Source organism: Brassica oleracea, chromosome C3 (genome assembly GCF_000695525.1).
Source record: "Brassica oleracea var. oleracea cultivar TO1000 chromosome C3, BOL, whole genome shotgun sequence".
NCBI lineage: Eukaryota > Viridiplantae > Streptophyta > Magnoliopsida > Brassicales > Brassicaceae > Brassica > Brassica oleracea.
This window is the reverse complement of record NC_027750.1, coordinates 32,889,152-32,911,078: the sequence shown is the minus strand read 5'-3', so window position 1 is coordinate 32,911,078 and position 21,927 is coordinate 32,889,152. Positions and strand designations below refer to the sequence as shown.

Genomic DNA, 21,927 nt, shown 5'->3' with positions numbered 1-21,927 from the left:
TTTTATATGGTACATAATTTATTTTAAAAAATATTAATATTTATTAAATGAGACTTCTTATTATATAATTTTGTAATCATTCATATCTTGTTATAACAAAAAATCTGAACCATGAAAAATTGAATGTGAGATTTTTGACAACTTTAGTCATTTATATTCGTTTTTAAAATTTCAAAATATAACATATACAGAAAAATCTAAATTTTTACTATATTAATGTGGTTGTTTAATTTATTTTAATATGTTAAAATTTAAAAAATAATAGAGAATAGGCTAATTTTTATCAAATCTTTATTATTCAAAATCATTAATTGTCATATATACTTTAGCCACATTTGGTAATTTTGTTATTTTTATTTAAGGAAACAATGAAGAACATTAATATCAATTTATGATTAGTTTAATAAAAAGCTTATTATATATTTTGATGGACCAACATATTTTTCTAAAGATTCTAAGAATGATTGTGGTGATGACACGTGTTTACAAAAAATGTTATAATGCTTCTCTTTTAATATATAGGGGATAACTCAAATTTATAAACGTAATGACTAGAATAACTCATAAACTTTTGTATTTACTAGAATAACTGACAAGGCAAACAAAAATACCAAAACACCATTTTTCTTTATTATTCACAAAATTGCCACTGAGATTTATTAATAGAGAAATGTTTAATTATTTCTCAAAAAAAATTCACTTCGCCGTCGAGAGGGTCGTGTGTCGTGTTCTCTGAAGGCGACGAAAGCAAATCAAACCCTTCTTTTTCACTTCCGTCTCCGACGACTTCTCCTCCGTCACAGCCGCCGCCGTCACAAGAGGAACCCTAAATCCGAGATCACCTCTGACAAATCCAGATTTAAATCGAAGATAATTGAAAGTGTAAGTTCTGAATCTATGCAATACTAAGTTGTTATTACATATTCTTAACATGTATTGTTTGATTGAATGTTAAATTTTGAAAACCCTAATTCCCAACACCTCAACACTTTACTTACATTCTCAGTTCTTTAGCTTTCCAAATCCTTTTCTGTGCGCCAATGCTATATTAAGGGAACAAGAAAAGGTTGTTGTCCAAAAGTTGAGTTAAACCTTGTGCAAAGATAACTGGATGTTCACTTGATAAACTCTGACGACAAGTGATCCTAACTTTTTATATTTCATATACAGGTCTTACAAAGAAAAAAGATCTGCATATGATGGTGTTTATAGGATTGAGAAGTGTTGGCTAAAAGTTGGAGTGCAGGTATGCATACAGCTTAATAACCATAATTTTTCACCAGTTATGTCTGTGCAGAGGTTGATTATTTTCCTGACCTATTCTTCTGTTTTCCATAGGGTTCTTGTAAGGTCTATTGTTACCTTTTTGTTAGATGTGATAACAAGCTAGCTCCATGGACCAAGTTTCATATAGATCTTCGAAGCGTTTCTTTTATGTTTTCTGTTTGAGTCTTAACGCTGTGGGATATACTGCAGTGACGAACATGGAGATCGTTCAAGACCTTTGCCTAAGCTTGAGGATGCAATAGACATGTTTGAGAGAAACGAAACTCCGTCATGGAATTTTGATGTAAGTTCAATTTTAGCATTCAGAGTGTGATCAGATATCAAACTTTTTTTTTACCTTATCTGTAATCTCTTCCATGCACTTGAGGATACACTTACTTGTAATCTAATCCATCACAAATCGCACTTAGCTTCAATAGTTCCCTTGGTTCTAAAAAGCGTGTGGCGACATGAAGCGATGAGGTTGGAGATTAGCGCCTAGCGCCATGGCGCTGCAAATCGAGCGCTTTGTCCACCTGCAACAAAAAAAAGTAACTACAAAACCATACATATATATTAAGTTAACATAAGAAAGCTAAGACATGTAGAAAACCAAAAACACCAAATAGATATAATAAAACTCAAAGGTTCATATATAAAATACCAAATTAAAACACCAAATTAAGATGAGTAGAGAAGCTAATGAGTTTAACTTAAAGTTTGTAAGGTTATTATATAGGAGATGAAATAGGGTTAGCGGGATTGTGTGCTAAGTTAGTGGGATTGTGGATACCCTCCTCTACACGCCTAATACGTGATAAGAGTATATTTAGATACAGTAGATATTCTTCCTAAACCGTTTTGTTAAGTGTACAATTTTGAATCAATTTTTTTTATATAGGTACAACAATCGCCGCTTTTAGCGCTTTAAGGAAATCAAAAAAATCGAGGAAAAGCGGGGATCTATGTACCTCGCCTGGCAATGGGGTCCCGAAGCGTTGAGGTCCTCGCCATGAGGCGCTTAGTGGCATGGCGCCAGAAACGCTCGCTTTTTCGAACCAAGTAGTTCCTCGTATGCATCTCTATAAATGGTTATATAAAATCTTGCCATATATGTGTTGTGTGTAGTGTCATTGGATCAGCGATTTTGAGCTTTGGATTATACACTGTGATTTGGGGAAAAGAAAAAGAGGATAACTAGAACTGTAGCAGGCTCTGAGAAGTCACCGTTGTTGGTTAACACACACCTTATAAGATGAAGCCTCATCATTAAGATGTGACTGATGAAAGTGGAGTACTTTTCAATGGATATGGAGCCATTAAAAGATAGATATGGTCCCCAATATTTCTTACGTATACATGTATTTAGTACATTATTTATTAACTTGTAGTATCATTTAGTAGATACCTTGTAAAGAAGCTCTGCAACATAAGCTAAAATCATTAGCATTCTAGTGTATATATCTGGTTCCCTTGTTATTGTTCTTTATAATATACCCTGAACAAATAAGCAAAGCCTTCTTCTACAACTTATTTGCAATCTAAGCTTAGCAGCCGCTAGTATGTGATGTTTATATGAAAACGTCGACTTGAATTCATGGAAGCATAACCAGAGAATTTCACTCATTACAGTCAGATATTGGTGAGGCATGAAACCTTATAACTAAGTTTGAGTATTGACTCTTACCTTATCTCAAACTCAGTAAATATATAACATTGTTTCTTTGATACATCATTGGGTTCATGTTTCTCCAAACATAAGGATTGCAACAAGTGATTAAACCACCATGAAAAAGGACAACTTGATAAGAAAGAAAAGAGAAATGAGAGAGATGATGACAACTAAAATTACCTAATTCTAATCTTAATTAACCTAAAAATAAACCATATTCGAAATTAATGTAAACCGGACGAAATTGAACATTAAATTAAGTTTGGTTTACATAAACCAAGATTTCCGTCAATAAATCTGCCATAACATAAATTAAAAAGTCTGTCACCACATAAACAAAAAGTTTACTAACAATTTTAAGTCGGATATATAAATCTGCCGTAAGAAAATAAGTCAAACATAATAAAATAAGTTGACCACAAAAATCTACCATTTATAACAAATCTACTACCTCATTCGACAAACATATTCTTAAAAATTTGTTTTCTATTCAAATCGGATAATTAACTCTGCCGTGGAAACAAATCTAACGTTTCAAAAAAAGTCTGACACCACTTTAACGGTAGATTTTTTTTCTATATAGATTTTATAAATAGACTTATTATTTGACAGATTTATTTTTTGAAAACAAATCTGCCGTCGATCAAAAGTTAAGGATATTTTGGTAATGCTTTTTTTTTTTGTTACAAATATGGACAAGAGAAATTTCGACCAGAAAAATATTCTAATAATTGTCAAAAAAATATGAGTCATTCTAGTAATAACACAATTAATTTGTGTCATTTAAGTAAACTTCCCATAATTTTTTTCCTTACTAAAATATTTGTTAACATCAATCATATTTTGATATTATTGTAAACTAACTTTTTATCTATTAAAATTAAATCATATTTTGAAAATAACATTTACTTAATGTGTAACTAGAGTTTGACCTATAGGTTCGTGCGGATATTTTTTATTTTATAAATATAGAACTTTAATATTATCATAAAAATTTGAATATATTATTTACATTTAGTTTGGAAGATTATATGATTTTTGAAATTTTGTTACCAAATTAATTCAATATTTTATAAAAATATATTTGAATTTTTGGTAAGTTTTTTTATATTTTTCTCAAAAGATTTTGTTATAATTAAAATAAACATTAAATTTATAACTAAAATTGATTTGTCATTAATATTATTAATTAATTATAAAAAATTCAAACTTTTCTAGTAACATTATTTGTAAATAATACATGAACTAAAGGTTAGAGAAACAAGTGGACAGATGCATGCATACTGGAGATCAACCTTATTAATTATTAACTTTGAGAGAATCAAAGATCAAGCTTAACCGGGTATTTGTCAATGCAATGTTCCCAAGGACTATTAACCGACGGGTTAACATTGCGTAAAGCCACCCACACCGCACTATTACACTTAAAACCCGAACCTAAAGCAATCTGCCAAGCTTTGTCCCCTTTTTTCATCCTACCTTTAGCCTCCGTATAAGCCAACTCATACCAAATAGAACTCGAAGAAGTATTACCAAACCTATGCAAAGTTGATCTAGATGGCTCCACGTCAACCGGAGATAGCCCCAACCTCTTCCCGAGCTCATCGATCAGAGCTCTCCCACCCGCGTGGATACAGAAATGATCAATGGCACGCTTAAAATCCGGAACATAGTGTTTAATCTTGTCGTCGAAGTACTTCTTGCGTATATATGTCTTGAAAAACAGGAGCTTCTCGCTCACGGGGAGAACCAACGGACCCAAAGTGGCTATGTTTTTGGTAATGGTTCTCCCAGCAACAGAGGTTATGTCTTTAGTCAATGAAATGCCAGTTTTGCCCTTGTCATCATCTTCTTGTTGCACACATCTAAAAGATTTGTCATCCGCTCCCGTGTGTGTCCGAACCGTGTGGAGCAGTTTATACTTGGAACGTCTCCTGTCTCCCGGTTTGTTTGAGAGCAATATCGCGGCCCCACCTAGACGAAACAAGCAGTTTGCGACAATCATTGATTTGTTGTCACCTGCGTACGCGTTGCGGCTGATATTCTCTGTGCTCACCACAAGAGCGTAAGTGTTCTTATGGACTTGCAACAAGTCCTTTGCGAGATCGATGGCAATGACGCCTGCGCTGCAGCCCATACCGCCAAGATTGATGCTTTTGATGTTGCTCCTGAGCTTGTACTTGTTCACAACCATCGCTGAGAGCGAAGGAGTCGGGTTAAACGTGCTTGAGTTGAGGATGATTATACCGATCTCGCGCGTGTTGACTTTGGTGTTGGTTAAGAGATTGTCTATGGCGTCGAAGATGACTTGTTCTGTCTCCTCACGCGCCGCCGCCATGGTCTGGAGAGGTGGGACGCTATGAAGTGCATTTGGAATGTAGGTCTCGTCCCCCAGACCTGAACGTTCAAGAACCCTATAAAAGAAGTCCAAAGACGACGTCTCGCCCAGTGAACTCAGGAAAGGATTTATTTCAAGATTCTTGTTGATATTGATCTTTTGATGCGCAGGAGGAAGATGGCAGGAGTAGTCGACGAGGTAAACAGGTCTAGGTCGGGTCAAGAAGTAGACGGTTGACCCGAAAGTGAAAATCGCAAATAGAATGTTTAGGGTTAGGCTTGATGCTTTAGTGGCCACAAGTGCTATTAATGGGAGCAAACAGAGCTTGAAAAAGTGGGTTATGAGGTAATGGTAAATAAGCTTTACGTTAGCCATTAGAGAGTATGTGAGAACAAAGAAAGAAAGGGTAGGGAGGTACTCTCTTCTATCTCACCTCTTATTTCTGCACTCAGCTCCTAGCTCTATTCACATGCAAATACTTTATAGAGACGAGCATGCAAAACCTGCAAATATTTTATTTCCTATCTGACATGTTAAGGAATCTTCAAATTGCATTCACTCTACCAGAAACGTAATCAAGATTATAATATATAAATTTGATATATAAAAATTAATATAATAATATATTATAAAATTTGTATGCATTTGTGAGTTACTTGAATTCCAACACAAGTTTCTTGGGGGTCAAAAATTAATTTTGACCAAATATTTCATTAATTTACTTCAATTTACACAAAATTAGTAATCTATTAAATTTTGGATCACATCACATATCTTCTTTAGTTCTTCCACTAGATAATTTTGATGAGTTATAAAGATTTATTAATATATTAGAAAACGATAAAGCCAGTGATTAGTCATGTGGTTTTGTTCTAGTACGTACGACGCTACAATACTAACAAATCCCCAAAACAAGAAAGAGCACAAATAGGTTGAGGGTTTAAGAACATGTTTATCCCTATTATCTCTAATTGGTTTCTTAATAACTTTTTAATTAATAAAAGTAACCTAAGAATTTTAGTTAAGAAATTCCCATTTTGAATGGTCCAATGGGAGTTTCTTAACTAAGAGTTCTTAAAAAAATGAAACTTTTTCGATTCAAATGAGAAGTAATACACACATAAAAGTCATCAATAGATAGGATCTCTAAAACTTGAACCAACAAATCAAACAAAAGGCTAGTCCAAAACTACCTAGTTAACTACTAAAAGGTAATGCAAACAAGGATCATCTATATCGACAACCAAACAATGACAAAATCAATCGACAACCAAACATAACTAGTAATCAATTAAAAAAATATTGTGTCCTTTTTTGCTGACACGTAATGAAAATCCCACTTCAAAACTGGTCCTAAAAAACCTTAGTTAAGGATCGGTAAGCCCATTTTTATTTTGTTTTGATTTAATTAAATGAATTATTTTGCTTAAAACCCCACTAAGACCCAGCTAGAAACATGGTCTAATACCCCTGTGCACATGTTCCCACGCTGTTTTTTCTTGGATGGGAAGTCCTTAATAAACACTCTAGCCGTGGAAAACCTATTTGTTTTCTTGTTTTCTTGTTTGACAAGAAATTGAGGTTTAAACAAGTATTTTTTTTTATATTCCGAGGACTTGTGTCCTCAGTTTCATAAAACTAATGTTTAAAAATCCTACTTTTTTATTATTTTAAAATCCTACTTATTTTCTCCTCCTTTTTGTTTAGGAACCAAAAAGGACCCATAAGGCATGCAGTGGCTGTATCAAGACGTACGGCAAAAGTATAGAACCTCCGGTGCTTTGTGGAATTGTGACGCTGCCAAATCAAATGAGCATGCGTCCAATTTTGTTCATCTTCTAGTTTGGTTGATTGTAACCATCACATGGTCGGTTTCAAGAATATGTAAGTTATGACTTCATTTAGAAAAATTGACAAAACTACGGCATTTACCGATTATAGAGGCTATATCGGCGGTTTGGTGATATCTTATAAGTCTCTAGTGTCTTGTGGACTTCTGACGAGGCCAAATATAGCAACCAAGAAACCGAGGGTCAGATTTCTTTCTTTCACTTCAAAATACTTTCACTTTTAAATGGCCTGAGACTAGAGAGTTGCGTTTTTCAACTGGATAGTGAAGATTTTAGAGATTTGGCAGTTGTAGCGGATGTGTCCGGGGTTTTAATGATATACATAAGCCGTGACAAGTCGTGGGCTGAAATCGAGGGTCAGATGGTAACACATGATATGGTTTCCTTCTAGGGTAAGTCTCATTTTGTTGATATGTGGAGATAGGGACATGTCATTGTTAACATTCCTAAATTAAATGAAACTTAATATGTGGTGTCCATGTGCTTGCAAGCGAATCAAGTCCATAAATTCTGATTCTTGTTCCAACTAGCATGTGATCAAATAGAGATGCAAATTGGATTCAAGATGCCATAGCACTCAATGTTAGAGTAATAATCCAAGAAGCATCACATTCAAAGTACAAGAACAATTGACCAACTTATAAAAGGAACAATAAATAAGGCAGACAATGTAAGTAGTAAGACTAGGACTAACCACAATGACACCAAAACAATGGTTTTCTTTTACTAAATCAGAAATCAAGCTTAACTGGATATCGGTCAATGCAGTGCTCCCACGGACTACTAACCGAAGGCTTGACATTCGGAAGAACCACCCAAACCGCGCTGTTACACTTAAACCCACTTCCAAAAGCAATCTGCCAAACCCGGTTACCTTTCTTCATCCTCCCTTTGGCCTCTATATAAGGTAGTTCATACCATATCGAGCTCGAAGAAGTGTTCCCAAATCTATGCAAGGTCATCCTCGACGCCTCAACATGTGTTTCCGAAAGCTGAAGATTCTTCTCAAGCTCATCAATCACAGCTCTGCCACCAGCATGGATACAAAAATGATCGAACACAAGCTTGAAGTCAGGAATATAAGGCTTCACCTTAGCACTAAACAACTTCTTCGCAACCAAAGTCGTGAAAAACAGAATCTGCTCACTTATAGGCAAAACCAAAGGACCTAAAGTAGTGATGTTCGCCTTAAGCGCTTCGCCAGCTATAGCCATAAGATCTTTAGACAAAGAAACACCAGTTTTACCATTATCGTCTTCTTCTTGATACACACAAGCCTTCTCATCAGCTCCTTTATGAGTCCTAACGGTATGAACCATCTTGTACTTAGACCGTCTACGATCACTAGCCTTGTTAGAAAGCAAAACCGCTGTTCCGCCGACCCGAAACAGACAGTTCGAGATCAACATCGCTTTCTTATTACCAAGGTACCAGTTCTGAGTAATGTTCTCTGTGCTAACCACTACAGCATAAGTGTTCCTATGAACTTGCAACATATCTTTAGCCAAATCAACGGCAATAACACCAGCACTACATCCCATCCCACCAAGATTGAAACTCTTAACGTTCCCTCTAAGCCTATACTTGTTAACAATCATGGCGGATAACGAAGGGGTCGGGTTAAACAAGCTGCAGTTCACGACTAAGACACTTATATCCCTAGGGTTAATCTTGGTGTTCTCGAATAGTTTGTCGAGACAACCAAACATCACCAGCTCAGCTTACTCACGCGCCGCCGCAATCGTTGTAGGCGGAGGGATGCAGTGCAGAACCTCAGGGAGAGAAGTGTCTTCTCCTAAACCCGACCTCTCGATAATCTTCTTCTGAAACTCAAGAGAAGAGTCGTCGAACTCTTCGATGAGATTCGAGTGATGCATGAACTTCTGATAACTGAACTGAAGACTCGCGGGAGGGAGATAACAAGAGTAGTTTGCTAAGCCCAGTAAACTACGAAGCTGCTTCTGTGTAGTGGGGACAGGCCACTGCTCGATTGTCCGGATCTTGCTTGGGTCGGTACTGACACCTTCTGCAGAGATGAAATGGCCAAAGTATTCGATGACAGTTGCTCCGAATGTGCATTTAGAGGGTTTAAGGTACAACTGCTCTTGCTGGAGTATCTGAAACACCTCACGTAGATGCTTAAGGTGGTCTTCCCAACAAGAGTTGTAGATCAAAATGTCATCGAAGAAGACAAGGAGAAACTTGCGCATGACTCCTTCAAAGATTCGGTTCATCAAGCTTTGGAACGTGCAAGGCGCATTGGTAAGGCCGAATGGCATCACCAAATATTCGTAATGACCCGAGTGTGTCTTAAAAGCCGTTTTGTAGACATCAGCAGGGGACATGCGAAGCTGATGGAACCCAGCGCGGAGGTCTAGCTTGGTGAAGTACTTGGCACCACCCAACTCATCAAGTAAGTCCTCAAGGAGGGGAATGGGGTACTTATCCTTGATGGTTTGTTTGTTCAGACCCCTGTAGTCAACACACAGTCTCCAAGTGCCGTCTTTCTTCTTGACGAGGACCACGGGAGACGCGTAAGGGCTTGAGCTGCACTGAATGATGCCTTGACTTAACATTTCTCTGATCATTTTGTCAATGACATCTTTCTGGATCGTAGAATAGCGATAGGGTCTCAAGTTCACTGGAATAGCGCCTGATTCCAGAGGGATTTGGTGATCGTAGCCATCTCTGAACGGAGGTAGCTCAGTGGGTTCTTCAAAGAGGGAAGAGAAATCACTGAGGAACTCCTGTAGAGCAGCGTTATCGGCCATTGTGTTATCTCCAGCAGATAAATGAGACAGGAGAGAGCAGGGTTCGAGGCTCAATGCTTGCGCTTCTGTGATTTCTCTCACTTGTAGCAAAGCTATTTGCGGTTGCTTGGACAGTAGCTTGTCTAAGATACTTCCTTTAATGACTTTGCAACCATCTTTTTTGACTCCACGCAGCACATTCTTCTGTCCTTTAAGTGTGAATTCCATTCTTGGGTTGAGGAAATCCCACAAGATAGGACCTAGCGTGGAAAGCCATTGAACACCTAACACCAAATCGCAGGAGTCTAGAGAGAGTGTCCTGATCTCAGAAGTATAAGTGTAGCCTTGAGCCTTCCAAGTGAAGTTACGACACTTGTAGCGCGAGAGCATGGTGTTGCCGCTTACGGCGATTACAGCCATGGGTCCTGTCTTCTCCAGCACGCAACCCATTTCGTTCGCAACATTGAGGTCCAAGAAGTTGTGAGTACTCCCGTTGTCAATCAGTATATGCAGCTTTCGCTTGCCATACTGACCGATAACTCTCATGCAGTTAAAAGTGGAGGAACCGTTGAGAGCATTGATAGAAATCACAGGTGTGTCTTCCTCTTTGCTCTTTGTGGCTGCTGCAATAGTATTGTCTAACTCCTCCTCAGAGTCCGAGAAAAGCGGCTCATCATCGTCGCCTTCCATGACATAAATCTGAGAGCGTGTGTGTTTGGAACTGTGGCCTGGTGTGTAGACCTCGTCACAAAACATACAAAGACCTTTTGCTCTCTTGTCTTGCATCTCTTGGTAAGAGTACTTTCGAGGTGGTTTATCGTTGTTTGTGGGAAAGGTAATGGCTTTAGGGGTGGGATTTTGTGTGGTTGGGGTAGGGAGGAGGGGAGGGTTGTTTGAGTTTTTGTGGTAAAAGGGTTGGTTGTGTTTGTGGTTGGGATTGAAGGGAGCTTTGGGTTGTTTGGAGGGTGTGTGGTGAAGGGAGGATTCGTGAAGCATGGCGATCTTCGCAGCTCCGACGACGGAGGAGACCTCAAACTGTCTAGTGTGGAGTGAGAGATGACGGTTCAGGTTGGCTAAGGAGATGCTTAGGGCGTGAGCCTCTGGGAGGATGAGTCGCATTCTAGCGGTTTCGAGCTTGTCGAGGAACTCAACCACCGAGTCAGAGCCTTGTTTCAACTCGACCAACTCAGCCAGTGGGTCGTCGTAGAGCTCGCTGAAACGGCTGGAGATGGCCATGACATACTCAGTCCATGAAGGGAAGATCCCATAATGTGTACTCATATAGTTGTGGTGCCATTGGGTGGCTTTACCGGTGAGGTGCATCGACGCTAAGCGGACCTTGAGCTCTGGCACGGTGGCGTCGATGTCGAAGAACTGCTCGCAGTTGGAAATCCAATCGCGGAGGTTTTTGCCGTCAAAAGATGGGAACATTATCTTTGAGAGGCGAGAGGCTAAGCCGCTGTGAGGTGGTGGGGTTCGGTCGGGGCGTTGGTCGTTGGTATCGGGAGGGTCGGGGGGTTGGTTAGGGTTGTTGTTTGAGATGGGGGGGGGGGGGGGTGGGATGGGCCTGGGTCCATCGGGGCTTTTCCGACGGCTTGGAGACGGGAAATGGTGTTGAACATCTTCGTCTCAAGTCTGTCGAAACGGGAGTTGAGGGAGTCGTGCTGGGTTTTGACCTCCGCTGCGAGTAGGGTGTGGAGAGAGCGCATCTCGTCGACCTGTTCGGACAGAGAACGTTCTTGGAGCCGTGTTTCCACCATTGCAGCGCCGAGAATTGAGAGGCTCTGATACTAATGTAATAGCAAGGTTAGAACCGAGTAACCAAAATCCAATCTAGAGCTCACCAAGAACTTAAGAAAGAAGAAATCAAGACTAGAAAGTGATCTAAAAGAGGGATCACCTTGAAGAACAAGATCTCAGGGATAAATGTGCTAGCTTTGGAGCTTTGCGAGAGAGAGAGATAAGATAGAGATGACTGAAATTGTTTTCTGATTGATTTCTGAAAGGTGTAGTCAGCTGGTACATAAAGGGGATCACAAACGGTCACATACGACCTATTTGCTGACTCCACAAAAGACAAAAACGAATGGGACAACCCCAAGTTTATTTGAACCAAAATGAAATTTAAAATAAAGCATAACGGTTTGATGTGAACCTGTCACAGGTGAAGGCGAGGAGATTGTATTGGAGATGGAGCCAAAGGTGGAGGAGGTCGTCTGGTGTTTACCGAGAGATGTATGTGATTACGACAGACATTAACGGAACCAAACAGAGCTTGAAGAGGTTTGTGATCAGGTAATGGTAACCGAGCTTGACGTATTTCATGTTCACGCTCAGTAAGAAATTCGGAAGCTTTCGTGTTCTGTTCTCCGTCCGGATGTGTACTGATCCGCCATTGACGGGTGCTGAAGCTTCCATGGACGTGTGTGTGCGCTTATATATATAAAATGGTATTTTCAATAAAAAATAATGGGTTTGATAGGACTAGAATCAGTAAGACGCCATTGATGAACACTTGTATGGAGAAAATAGGAGAACAGTTTGATAACTTTTGTTATGATTTAGAGAGAGAAGAATTAAAAAGGAAATGTCTTTAATTAGATTTTGTTTCTTAGCTTTTTTGTGTGTTTTTGCGTGTATATATATAGCTAGAAAGGGTAACGTGACAAGTCACAGTAACGATCGTTAAGAAGGTCAATGTGTGATTGCAGTCAAGGGGAGAGAGGAGACTGTGATTAAGTCGAAGTAGAAAGCGGGAAAGGTTATTTAATTTGACAACTCAACCGAATCTTTTTGGGTATACCAATACGGCTTATTCATTTAGTTTGGTTTTTGGATAAGACTAGGCATGTAATTAGGCATGCGAATCTAGTCCAACCTGGGCATTTTATCAGATATCCTAAGAACAATTCCAACCATAACATCAAATTTGATGATTTGGTGTTCAAATTTTTTTTTTTGTTTATCTCCAACTAAAACACCAAATAATAGGCTAAAAATAATTTTATGTATTATAAATTTCTAATCTTAATAATTTAATATATTAATTACTTGTAATATTATCATTGATCACATTTAGATTATATGTTTATTTGACACATATTCGTAATTTTATTTTTTCACTATTTATTCATATAGTTGGGCTTTTGCTTTGGATGGTCTAGAAGTAGTGCAATAAGTGAGACAGTGTGGTTCGGCTTTTATTTAGTGACGACACTCTAATTTTTATCATTTTTAGAAGTTTTTGGTGCATTATTAAGGTTTGGTTTGATAAATAATATCCGAACAGTTCATATTTTTTTACATCTGGAAAACAAAATGAGAACCAGATACCCAAAATAAAAATTATATATTTTAAAATAGTATCTATATTTATAATCATATATCCAAAATTATAATTTATAAGGTAAAATTTATGTTCATTATTGAGAAAAAATTGAAGTACACAAATATTTTATCTGAAATATATAAAATTATTTAAATTAATTTATATTTAATTCAAAATTTGAATGATGTAATATTTAATTCCAACAACCCAAATTATCTATTATAATATTTTATTACAATAAATTAAAACTGATTTTTTTTTAATACTAGTAGTTGCCCCCCTATGGACGGGTATAGTTTACACTAAAACTATAACTTGATTGGTTCACATAATTTAGCCAAAATATCTTAAATGTAGTTTAACCATTAATAATCTAAAAATTAAAAAGACCAAATCGGATACAAATGTTTCCTTACCTCTTCAAAAACTAAAATCAAAAGAAGTAACTCAATTATTTAATCTCTTAAGATGTTTTTTGCCCTCTCCATATATTTTGACCTTGAGCCATCACCATCAATATTTTTTTTATCTTTCCGGTATGCGATACTTTTCACCATCACCGGAAAAAGACTCACGTCCGTGCTCTTGTTCTTCCTCACCTTCTTCTCATGTGAGATTATCTGATATTTGTTATAGATCGAGTTTATGAGTTCCTAGTTGTGCAATTTTTTCTCACGGCGTTGTAGGTTTTTCCGGTTAATATTGTCTGCTCCTCTTCTTCCTTAGATTTTTGTTGATGTTAGGGACTACATCCTTGGGTTGGGTCAGATTTTGTAATCTTTGATGTTGTCTTCCTCGTCATTGGCTTACCGTCAGTAGTTCATGCTCGTCTTGGTTTTCAAGATCTGGTTTTTAGTAATCTGAATTCTATGCTCTCTTTCGTAGCTTGAGGACGGCTCCACAGTGTGCTGATTTCGTTTTGTCTCTCCTTCCCCTTCTGTTTTCTCATCGCATTTCAGTTTTCATCGCTGCTCGCGTCTCTGGTGGCTCTCCCTTTCGCTATGTTTGCCACTCCAGGTTTAGATAATTTGTTTCCTCCGTGTATGCTCTTTGGGTCTGGAAGGTTGTTTCTGGTCTCAAGCTTGGGCTCTGGTTTATCGGTGATTGACTTCCATTCTCTCTCCCTCATGTTGTTTCTCTTCTTCCCATGCTTCACTTGGTATAGGTGTGCGGAGTTAGTATCTTGGAGCTTTGGTATATTATATCCAGAGCTTTGTGGTTTTTCACTGGCATGGGCGCCTTGTCTTTGATTCTTTAGTTTGTGAGGTGTTTCTCACTTCTTAACTTATAGTTGTGCTTCTGGTGCTTTAAGCATGTGTCTTCTGGCTTAGTGGTGACTTTGGCATTTCGGTGGTTATTCTTCCTCTGATCCGCTTTTTTGGTTCTTTGCGTTGGTGTTTAATCGTGCTCCTTTGTGTTTGATGGATTGCTTTGTCTCAGATTTTATCTTTATACCATTTTCTGACCTTTGTTTGTTCATGTTAAGATACTCTATGATAATGTGAGGTAATTTAGTCTTTGTTCTTGATCTCTTTTCACTTCCAGACCTTTATTGAGTTACTGTTACTATGGCATTTTGCTTGTCTCAGTAATTGTGGAGGTTTTAGGTTTAATTTTGTGATGTGCTATAGTTTCCTCTTTTTAGTTTTGTTATTTTATGATTTTTATTAATAAATTAAATAAATAATTTTAAATTAAATAATAGAATATAGTAAAAATAATAAAAAATGAATATTTATATTACTTTAGTTGTAAATAAATTAAATATTTAAAATATATTTATATTATTTTATTTATTTTTTATCCATCTTGAATTTTGATGACCAAGAAAATTGATTATCAAACTTAATATGATGATGGTTAGTACAAAAATGATTAGATAACTAAAATTCTCAGACCAGTCATATCTATCATATTAGATCATTTTTAATTTAGTGGTGGAAATTAAAAGATAAAATAGACATTTACAAAAAGAAATGTTTTTAACTACTTCTTGATTTGATATCCCATTTTATTAGTTTTTCAAATTGAAAATACCTAAACCAACAAAAAAAGAAGATTATGGTTCCGAATATTTACAAACTGCACCGCACTGCAGTTATAGTAACAAAAATCTCTACTTATATGTTCTTGTTACTATTTGGACTGCATCGTAGTTGTTATCTAAATCTATGGAATTATTATAGCTTCTAATCTACAGATCAAGAAAGATGGGAGGTTGTATGTGACACCTAATACTTTTGATCATTTTAGTGCTTTGAATTGTATTTAAGAATCATTTGTATACATTAGGAGTTAGGATCATGATTTTAAAAAATTGGGACCAATTCAAAAAAAAAAAGGGATATATGTCGCAAAAGCCCATTGCCACTTATCAGAGGTACAAATTTATTTTATACTAGTTTCGGCCCGCCCTACGGGCGGGATGTAAATTAACAAATAATTTAGATAATCAGAATAAATATTTAATATTAACTGCTATTGTTCAAAAATACATATTAGTTAAATTTTGTATATTTATTGTATTTGAAATCTAAATAAACTATATTATCTGAAATTATGATTTTTTAAAATAAATATTACTTTTAATTTAAAAATGTTTTTTTTGTTAAAACGTCTAAGGTGATTTTCTGTTGTTAAGTAATCTATATTTTAATTATAAATTAATAACTGGATGTGGTTTTTACATAATTTCTTCTGATTTTCCAGAGTTTGATGACCAAAAAAAATCCGTGAGATTTTTTACTAGATTTAGTTTTTACTGTAGATTATTGTTAAAAGATTAGTTATTTAATTAATATATTTGACCAAATAATAAAAATAATATACATTTTTGCTGGAATTTTTATATTTTTATTTGATAATCAAGTAAACCATGTTATTTGAATAAATGATTATAATTTCCAAAATAAATGTTACTGTTTAATTTTCATAATATAATTTTAAATTTATATTTCTTAAAATCTATATTTTTTTCCAAATAATATTAAATCACCTAAACCATACCAAAACTTAATTTAAACCCAATCTAACCCAAAAAGCTAACCATAACCTGATTTCTTTGTCTTTTTTGTCTGATTCTTCTTCAGTTCATGATGAAGCCATTTTAGCATTTTTATGTTCAACAAAGCATGACGTGATAAGTAAAGATCTGACAACTCACTTGGTTTATTTATTCACCATTTGACCCACCTTTTCAAAAAAAAAAAGTTTCAAAAATAAAAACAAAGCACGACGTGATGATCTTCGTTACAATGCTCTATTGCTCTTCCTTCAGATGCTCCATTTATCACAATTGTTGTTGTCACAATAATCCTAATACTAAATAGAAAGAGAAAAAAGCAAAAAAAACACCAAATTCAAAATAGGAATCTTCGACCGATGAATCAAAACCAAAATTAATTATTATCTCATTGAATCCCGCCACTGAAGCATAAAATAAGTAGAAGAGTTGTCAATCCAGTTGGCAAAGATAAACAAATCAAAAAGTTGTTGAAAGATAGATGATGGTAAAGTTAAAAAAGGTAGATAATCCACAACAGACCCTCCGCTCTCCGACCTCAGTTCTTCGATTCAACCTCAACGAAGAAACAAATTACAGAACCCATCGAGCTATCTCCTCAGATAAAGTCAGCCCTCGTAGAAGATTTCCAGACCATGCTTCTAAAACACATCGTAATCTAGCTTCAACAACAGATCTGATCTCTCATCCGTTCTATATTCTTTTCTCCACCTGCAAAACATCAATAAACAAAATCTTAAGAATCATTCAAATCGGGAATCTACAGCTTTTCAAGAAATAGATTGAAAGTCATGAGTGAATCAGGAAACAGTAACTTTTCTAATTCTCAAAAAGAAAAAAAACTTTTCGAGAAATAGATTGAAGAGCATGAGTTGCTAGCTGACACTCAAACTATAATAACAGCAGAGATAGCCATTGTTATCACTGTATTTTTTAAAAGTCTATGACTGAGAGGATTGAACAGATGGATTTTCAGGGGATAGAATGAACCTTATTATAGTTGAAATTCAGAGAAAGAAAGTTAGGGATGTATTCATTGATGAATCGTGATAGGAGTGGGAGCTATTGTTAGTAACTGCTTTAAAGTGATGATGCCTGAATATAGACAGATTCTGTAACGTTTACAAATTTCTATGTTTTCGGTGAGTTGAACCGAAATACTATATAACAAAGACGGCGAGAAGTCGTAAAAACCCCAAATGGAATATATAACCTAAATAAATGAAACGCAGAGTTTTATGGGTGGGATACGTGTCGCCCTGAGAATGAGCAAATTAGTGACGTGTTTCTCTAAGAAGAGAGTAAACTCTTGTTTATATAATAAGATATATAGATTAGACTGTTCCATATCCAAGAATCGACATAATTGTGAAATCGACCTGACATTTATAAATATCTGAACGTTCATACGTTTTTATACCCAAAGAAAAGAAAACCAAATAAACTGAATCAGAATGGATTTGGAAACTGCATATGTCAATGTATTGTGCTTTCAAACATGTTTCGTTTTTCTCAAGTAAGAAATTAAATTTAAAACAAAAATTTTATGTATGCCATAATATAGGTCTACTCTATCTATAAGGTAATGCATATTGTTTAAAACTATATTTGTTTCCATACTTGATTTAACACTTTGTTGTTTTTATCAACTTGATGTATGCTGAATGATATTCTATTCAATTTAAGTATTTTTATGTTTTGATTTAAAAAATTTTCTTTTATTCAGATACATTCGGACTGAACAGATATAACCGGAAACTGAACTATATATGGCTATTTCATAGGTTTTAGAATGTATCTATATTATTAAAACAGAATCCCTACTAGGATCCTGCCCTTGGTTTTCCAAGTTATTTACATCCTAGTGCCATTGTCTTATTTTCCTAAAAATTAATAAACCATTCGGCCAGTTTTTATTTGAGAGAAAGACCAAAATAGCACTAAATCAAGTTTTTGTTCCCAAACTAGCACTCAAGGCTAAAAAGTCACAAAAATAGCACTCAAAAGGTGGAGTTTAGGGTTTAGAGTTTAGGGTTTAGAGTTTAGAGTTTAGGTTTCAGGGTTTAGAATTGAGAAGTGAGGTTTTGGGGATAAGATTTAAAATTTTGAAAAATAAAAAAATTTAAATTTTTCAAAAGATAAAATGATATTTTGGTCATTTTAGTTTTTGAGTGCTATTTTTGTGATATAAACTTAAAAATGTGCTATTTCGGAGATTTGCCCGTTTTTATTTCACCAATCATATTTAACCAATTTTTACAGCCAATCACATCCATTGCTATTCCTTATTTTTCGAAAATAACAATTCAGCCCTTTTTTATTCAACCAATCAAATGTAGTGAATTTTTACAACTGATCACATTCAAGCATGAATTGTTAACATGATTACTTAGACATACACAGATTTCGTATACTATAATTGTGAAGATATTAAAATTGTTTAGATGCCACTTTACCAACTATCAATTCAATAAATATAAAATGTTCGTAAATCAAATTCAAGCTTATACAAATAATAATATATCAAGATATATCAATCATCTTCATTTTTAAGCAAAAAAAAAAAAAGATATATCAATCAATAGCGATAATACAAATTTAAATATAACAAATTACAATATTGTAATTTTAACTTACGGTTGCATATATTAGTGAATTTCATACATATAAAAAATAATTATCATTTAAAAATATTAATTTAGTTATTCCTTTGTTATTTACGGTTGTAAATTTCCATTATTAATCTACTTGATATTTTAAAATTAGACATCAATCTTTCTTATGCTAGATATCAAAAATCGCGGCTATTTTAAATAGTTTGGTAAACTTGGTTAGCGTAAAATAGCATTCAATACTAAAATCTAAACAAATTTACATATCTAGCGTGATAAATGGAGTAAACACAATATATTGCATGTTTATATTGTGTTCAATATTACTGATTTAATTTTAATATTATATATTTATTATATTATATGATTCTCTTATAAAAGGTAACCGAATTTCGGTCATCATAAATTCTGTTTCCTTAATTTAGGCATATGCTATATTTTAGATCTTTCAATAATAACCGGTTAGATACGAATATCTAGCATATGCTAGGAGCTTTTTTAAAAACCCTAAACACCTTCACTTCACTATAAATACATATCCATCGTTTCTTAGACAAACCACAAATTTAACAAAATCTCTATGGCTTCTAATAAGAATTTTGCTGCGATTATAAGGTCTTGGAAAACAACATGGGTGTGCATGTGAAGGTGCTACAGACATGGAAACATCAAGCAGGTGAAACCATGGAAATCATCTTAGCTGATGAGAATGTAAGATTCATATATATGTATACCCTTTTTGTCATAGTATTAGACTTTGAAGTTAATTTTTCTCAATGATATGAATAGTCCCAAATTGTGTTGCCTGTTATTCTGTTACAAAGGACTATATGATATTTGAATAATCTTCATAGCTTCCAACTACTGCAAACAAATATTTTATTAAAACGATTAAGTCAAAGTATAAAAAATTACATTCTCTCAGGTTTGTTGTATTTCGAATAGTAGTACGAGTCTGATTCACAACATAAAGAAGACAAAGTTTCTGGAAATAACTTATCTTTTATAGTAAAGTCATGTTGTTCTTCACAGAAGAATGAAACCCATAATCGTTGTATTTTTATTGGTTATTTAAATTATTCTTTGAAAATATATTAGTCCTGAAAACAAACAAAAGATTGTAAGAATAATAACAACAAAATAGTAGTTTACAAAAAAAAAAGTTTAACAAAATATAATATTTTCTTTCAGACAAGATCATTAAAATAATATATTAACGATTTTTAGTTATATTATTTTATCCAGCATTAAAACAAAACGATTTTTAGTTTTATTGCAATAAAAATAGTTTTGTTATAATGAATGTCTCAAGCTGTAAATAATAAATTTAACTGTATATAGAAATTGTCAAATGTGTGTTTTACGATTCTTTACCAATGTTATTTGGCTGGTTGTTTTCCGGAGATCAGATTTTGATTGCTTTAGACCTTCTTTGGACACTTCGAAATCATTCCAAACTTATCGGATTAAACATACAATTAATCGGGTCTCACATGCAGAACAAATAAAAAAATGTTAGATCTTTGTAGTTTTTTTTTTGAAAGAGAATTAGATCTTCATAGTTAGTTATTAGAAAATAAGATTTAAATTAAGCGTTACTAATTACTATGGAGCGAAAAGAAAGACTTGGGATTAGATTTATCTTTTTGTTTTCATTCAAAATTACTTATGGTTTTGTTGAAGAGATCGGAAAAGGAGAAGTCAACAACCACCTCAAACTCATCGTTCTTAACACATAAGACTTCAGATTCGACATGCAAAGCATTTCTAAAACATTTTTTGAAGGATCTATATCGCTTTAGAGATGGAACTACTATCTATATAATCTAAACGAAAAGTGAGAAAATATCACCTGAAGAGATCATAAAAGGTAAAGTCATCAGTGGATCTAGCAAGTTGCAATTGTTCGGTTTGTTTTTTTCAGAAATGTTTTTAATCGATGAATTTTTCTGGAAGTAGAACAGTTTTTCAAGATGATATTGTATGTTGACAATAATTTTTTTCTGGACTGGGCTTGTGACGTTATTTTGGTAGTAAACTAACAACTCAATTTAAGCCCGCAATTATTATACATTACACTAAATAGTTTATTAAAATTCATAAAATAAAAAACCCAATATTATTTTGATTTATTAACCCCAATAAATAAGTTAAGCCCAAAATATTAATGTGTACAAGTCTGGAAAAGCCCGCTTTGAAAACCCATTACAAATGTTTTTTAATCTGTTTTAACCATATGATTAAATAAAGTACATAAGAATTAGTATACAATAAAGTTCATGTTTATATTAAATCAGTTTGAAAAAAGTATATTTATATTTTAAACTCTTAAAATTATTTTCTATATGTATAAATATACAAATTTTTTATAATGTCTAACATAGAAGAATATTTTTCAAACATAAACATTCATCACAATTATAAATATATTAAATCATGTTATAGAGAAATACATAAACTTTTTATTAAAATTAATTTTTAGATCTTAAACTGAAAAAATCTCGCGGTTTAAAAGCGCGGATCAAAATCTAACTACAAATTAAAACCAAATCCGAAATGTTAGTTGTTATCCATACTTTATCCGTATTTATAAACTATTAGAATGGTACGTAGGAGAAAATGGAGAATGAACCCGAAAATTTAAAATACATGATCCAAATCCAAGCGGATACGCCTAGGCCTAGTACGGAAGGTATCAGTTTGCGGGCTTTTAATCTATTGGGCCAAACGGAGAAAACAACACAGTTTTGCACAAAGCTTAGAAGAGTGGGGGTTCTTAGGGTCGGGTCCTTAGCGGAATATAAGAACCCGTCTCTTAATTTTTAACTAAAAAAACTAAGAAATGTTGTGAAACTAGAGAATGAAATCTATGTTTCTATATTATTCATAAACATAAAGAGTCTTTTATATATAGAGAATTACACCGTCATAGAATAATGGAAAGACTAAAGAAAAGAAATACAAATATGGAAAGAGTACAAATCATAATATAATAAGTAAAAGGTAAGATGTCGATTCTCTCTCTCTCTCCTCAAGGTCGACTCTCTCTCTCTCTAGCATTGGGCCGGTTATGAACCGGACCGGTTATG

The 21,927-nt window shown here is 34.5% G+C and overlaps 1 protein-coding gene, 1 long non-coding RNA gene and 1 pseudogene across 2 annotated transcripts; all 3 read right to left on the bottom strand.

Moving 5' to 3' along the window:
* Positions 1 to 4,259: 4,259 nt before the first annotated feature.
* On the bottom strand, positions 4,260 to 5,712 carry LOC106333322 (3-ketoacyl-CoA synthase 18-like). Its single transcript, XM_013771786.1, has one exon. It carries the CDS (start codon positions 5,649 to 5,651, stop codon positions 4,260 to 4,262), a length of 1,392 nt encoding a protein of 463 aa, XP_013627240.1. The 5' UTR covers positions 5,652 to 5,712.
* A 2,067-nt stretch (positions 5,713 to 7,779) lies between these two features.
* Positions 7,780 to 10,130, bottom strand: LOC106332420 (annotated as a pseudogene).
* A 6,293-nt stretch (positions 10,131 to 16,423) lies between these two features.
* On the bottom strand, positions 16,424 to 17,387 carry LOC106333478. Its single transcript, XR_001268388.1, has 2 exons — positions 17,217 to 17,387; positions 16,424 to 16,937 (listed from the first exon to the last, which is right to left on the bottom strand). It is a non-coding gene; the product is annotated as an uncharacterized LOC106333478 (long non-coding RNA).
* Positions 17,388 to 21,927: the final 4,540 nt, after the last annotated feature.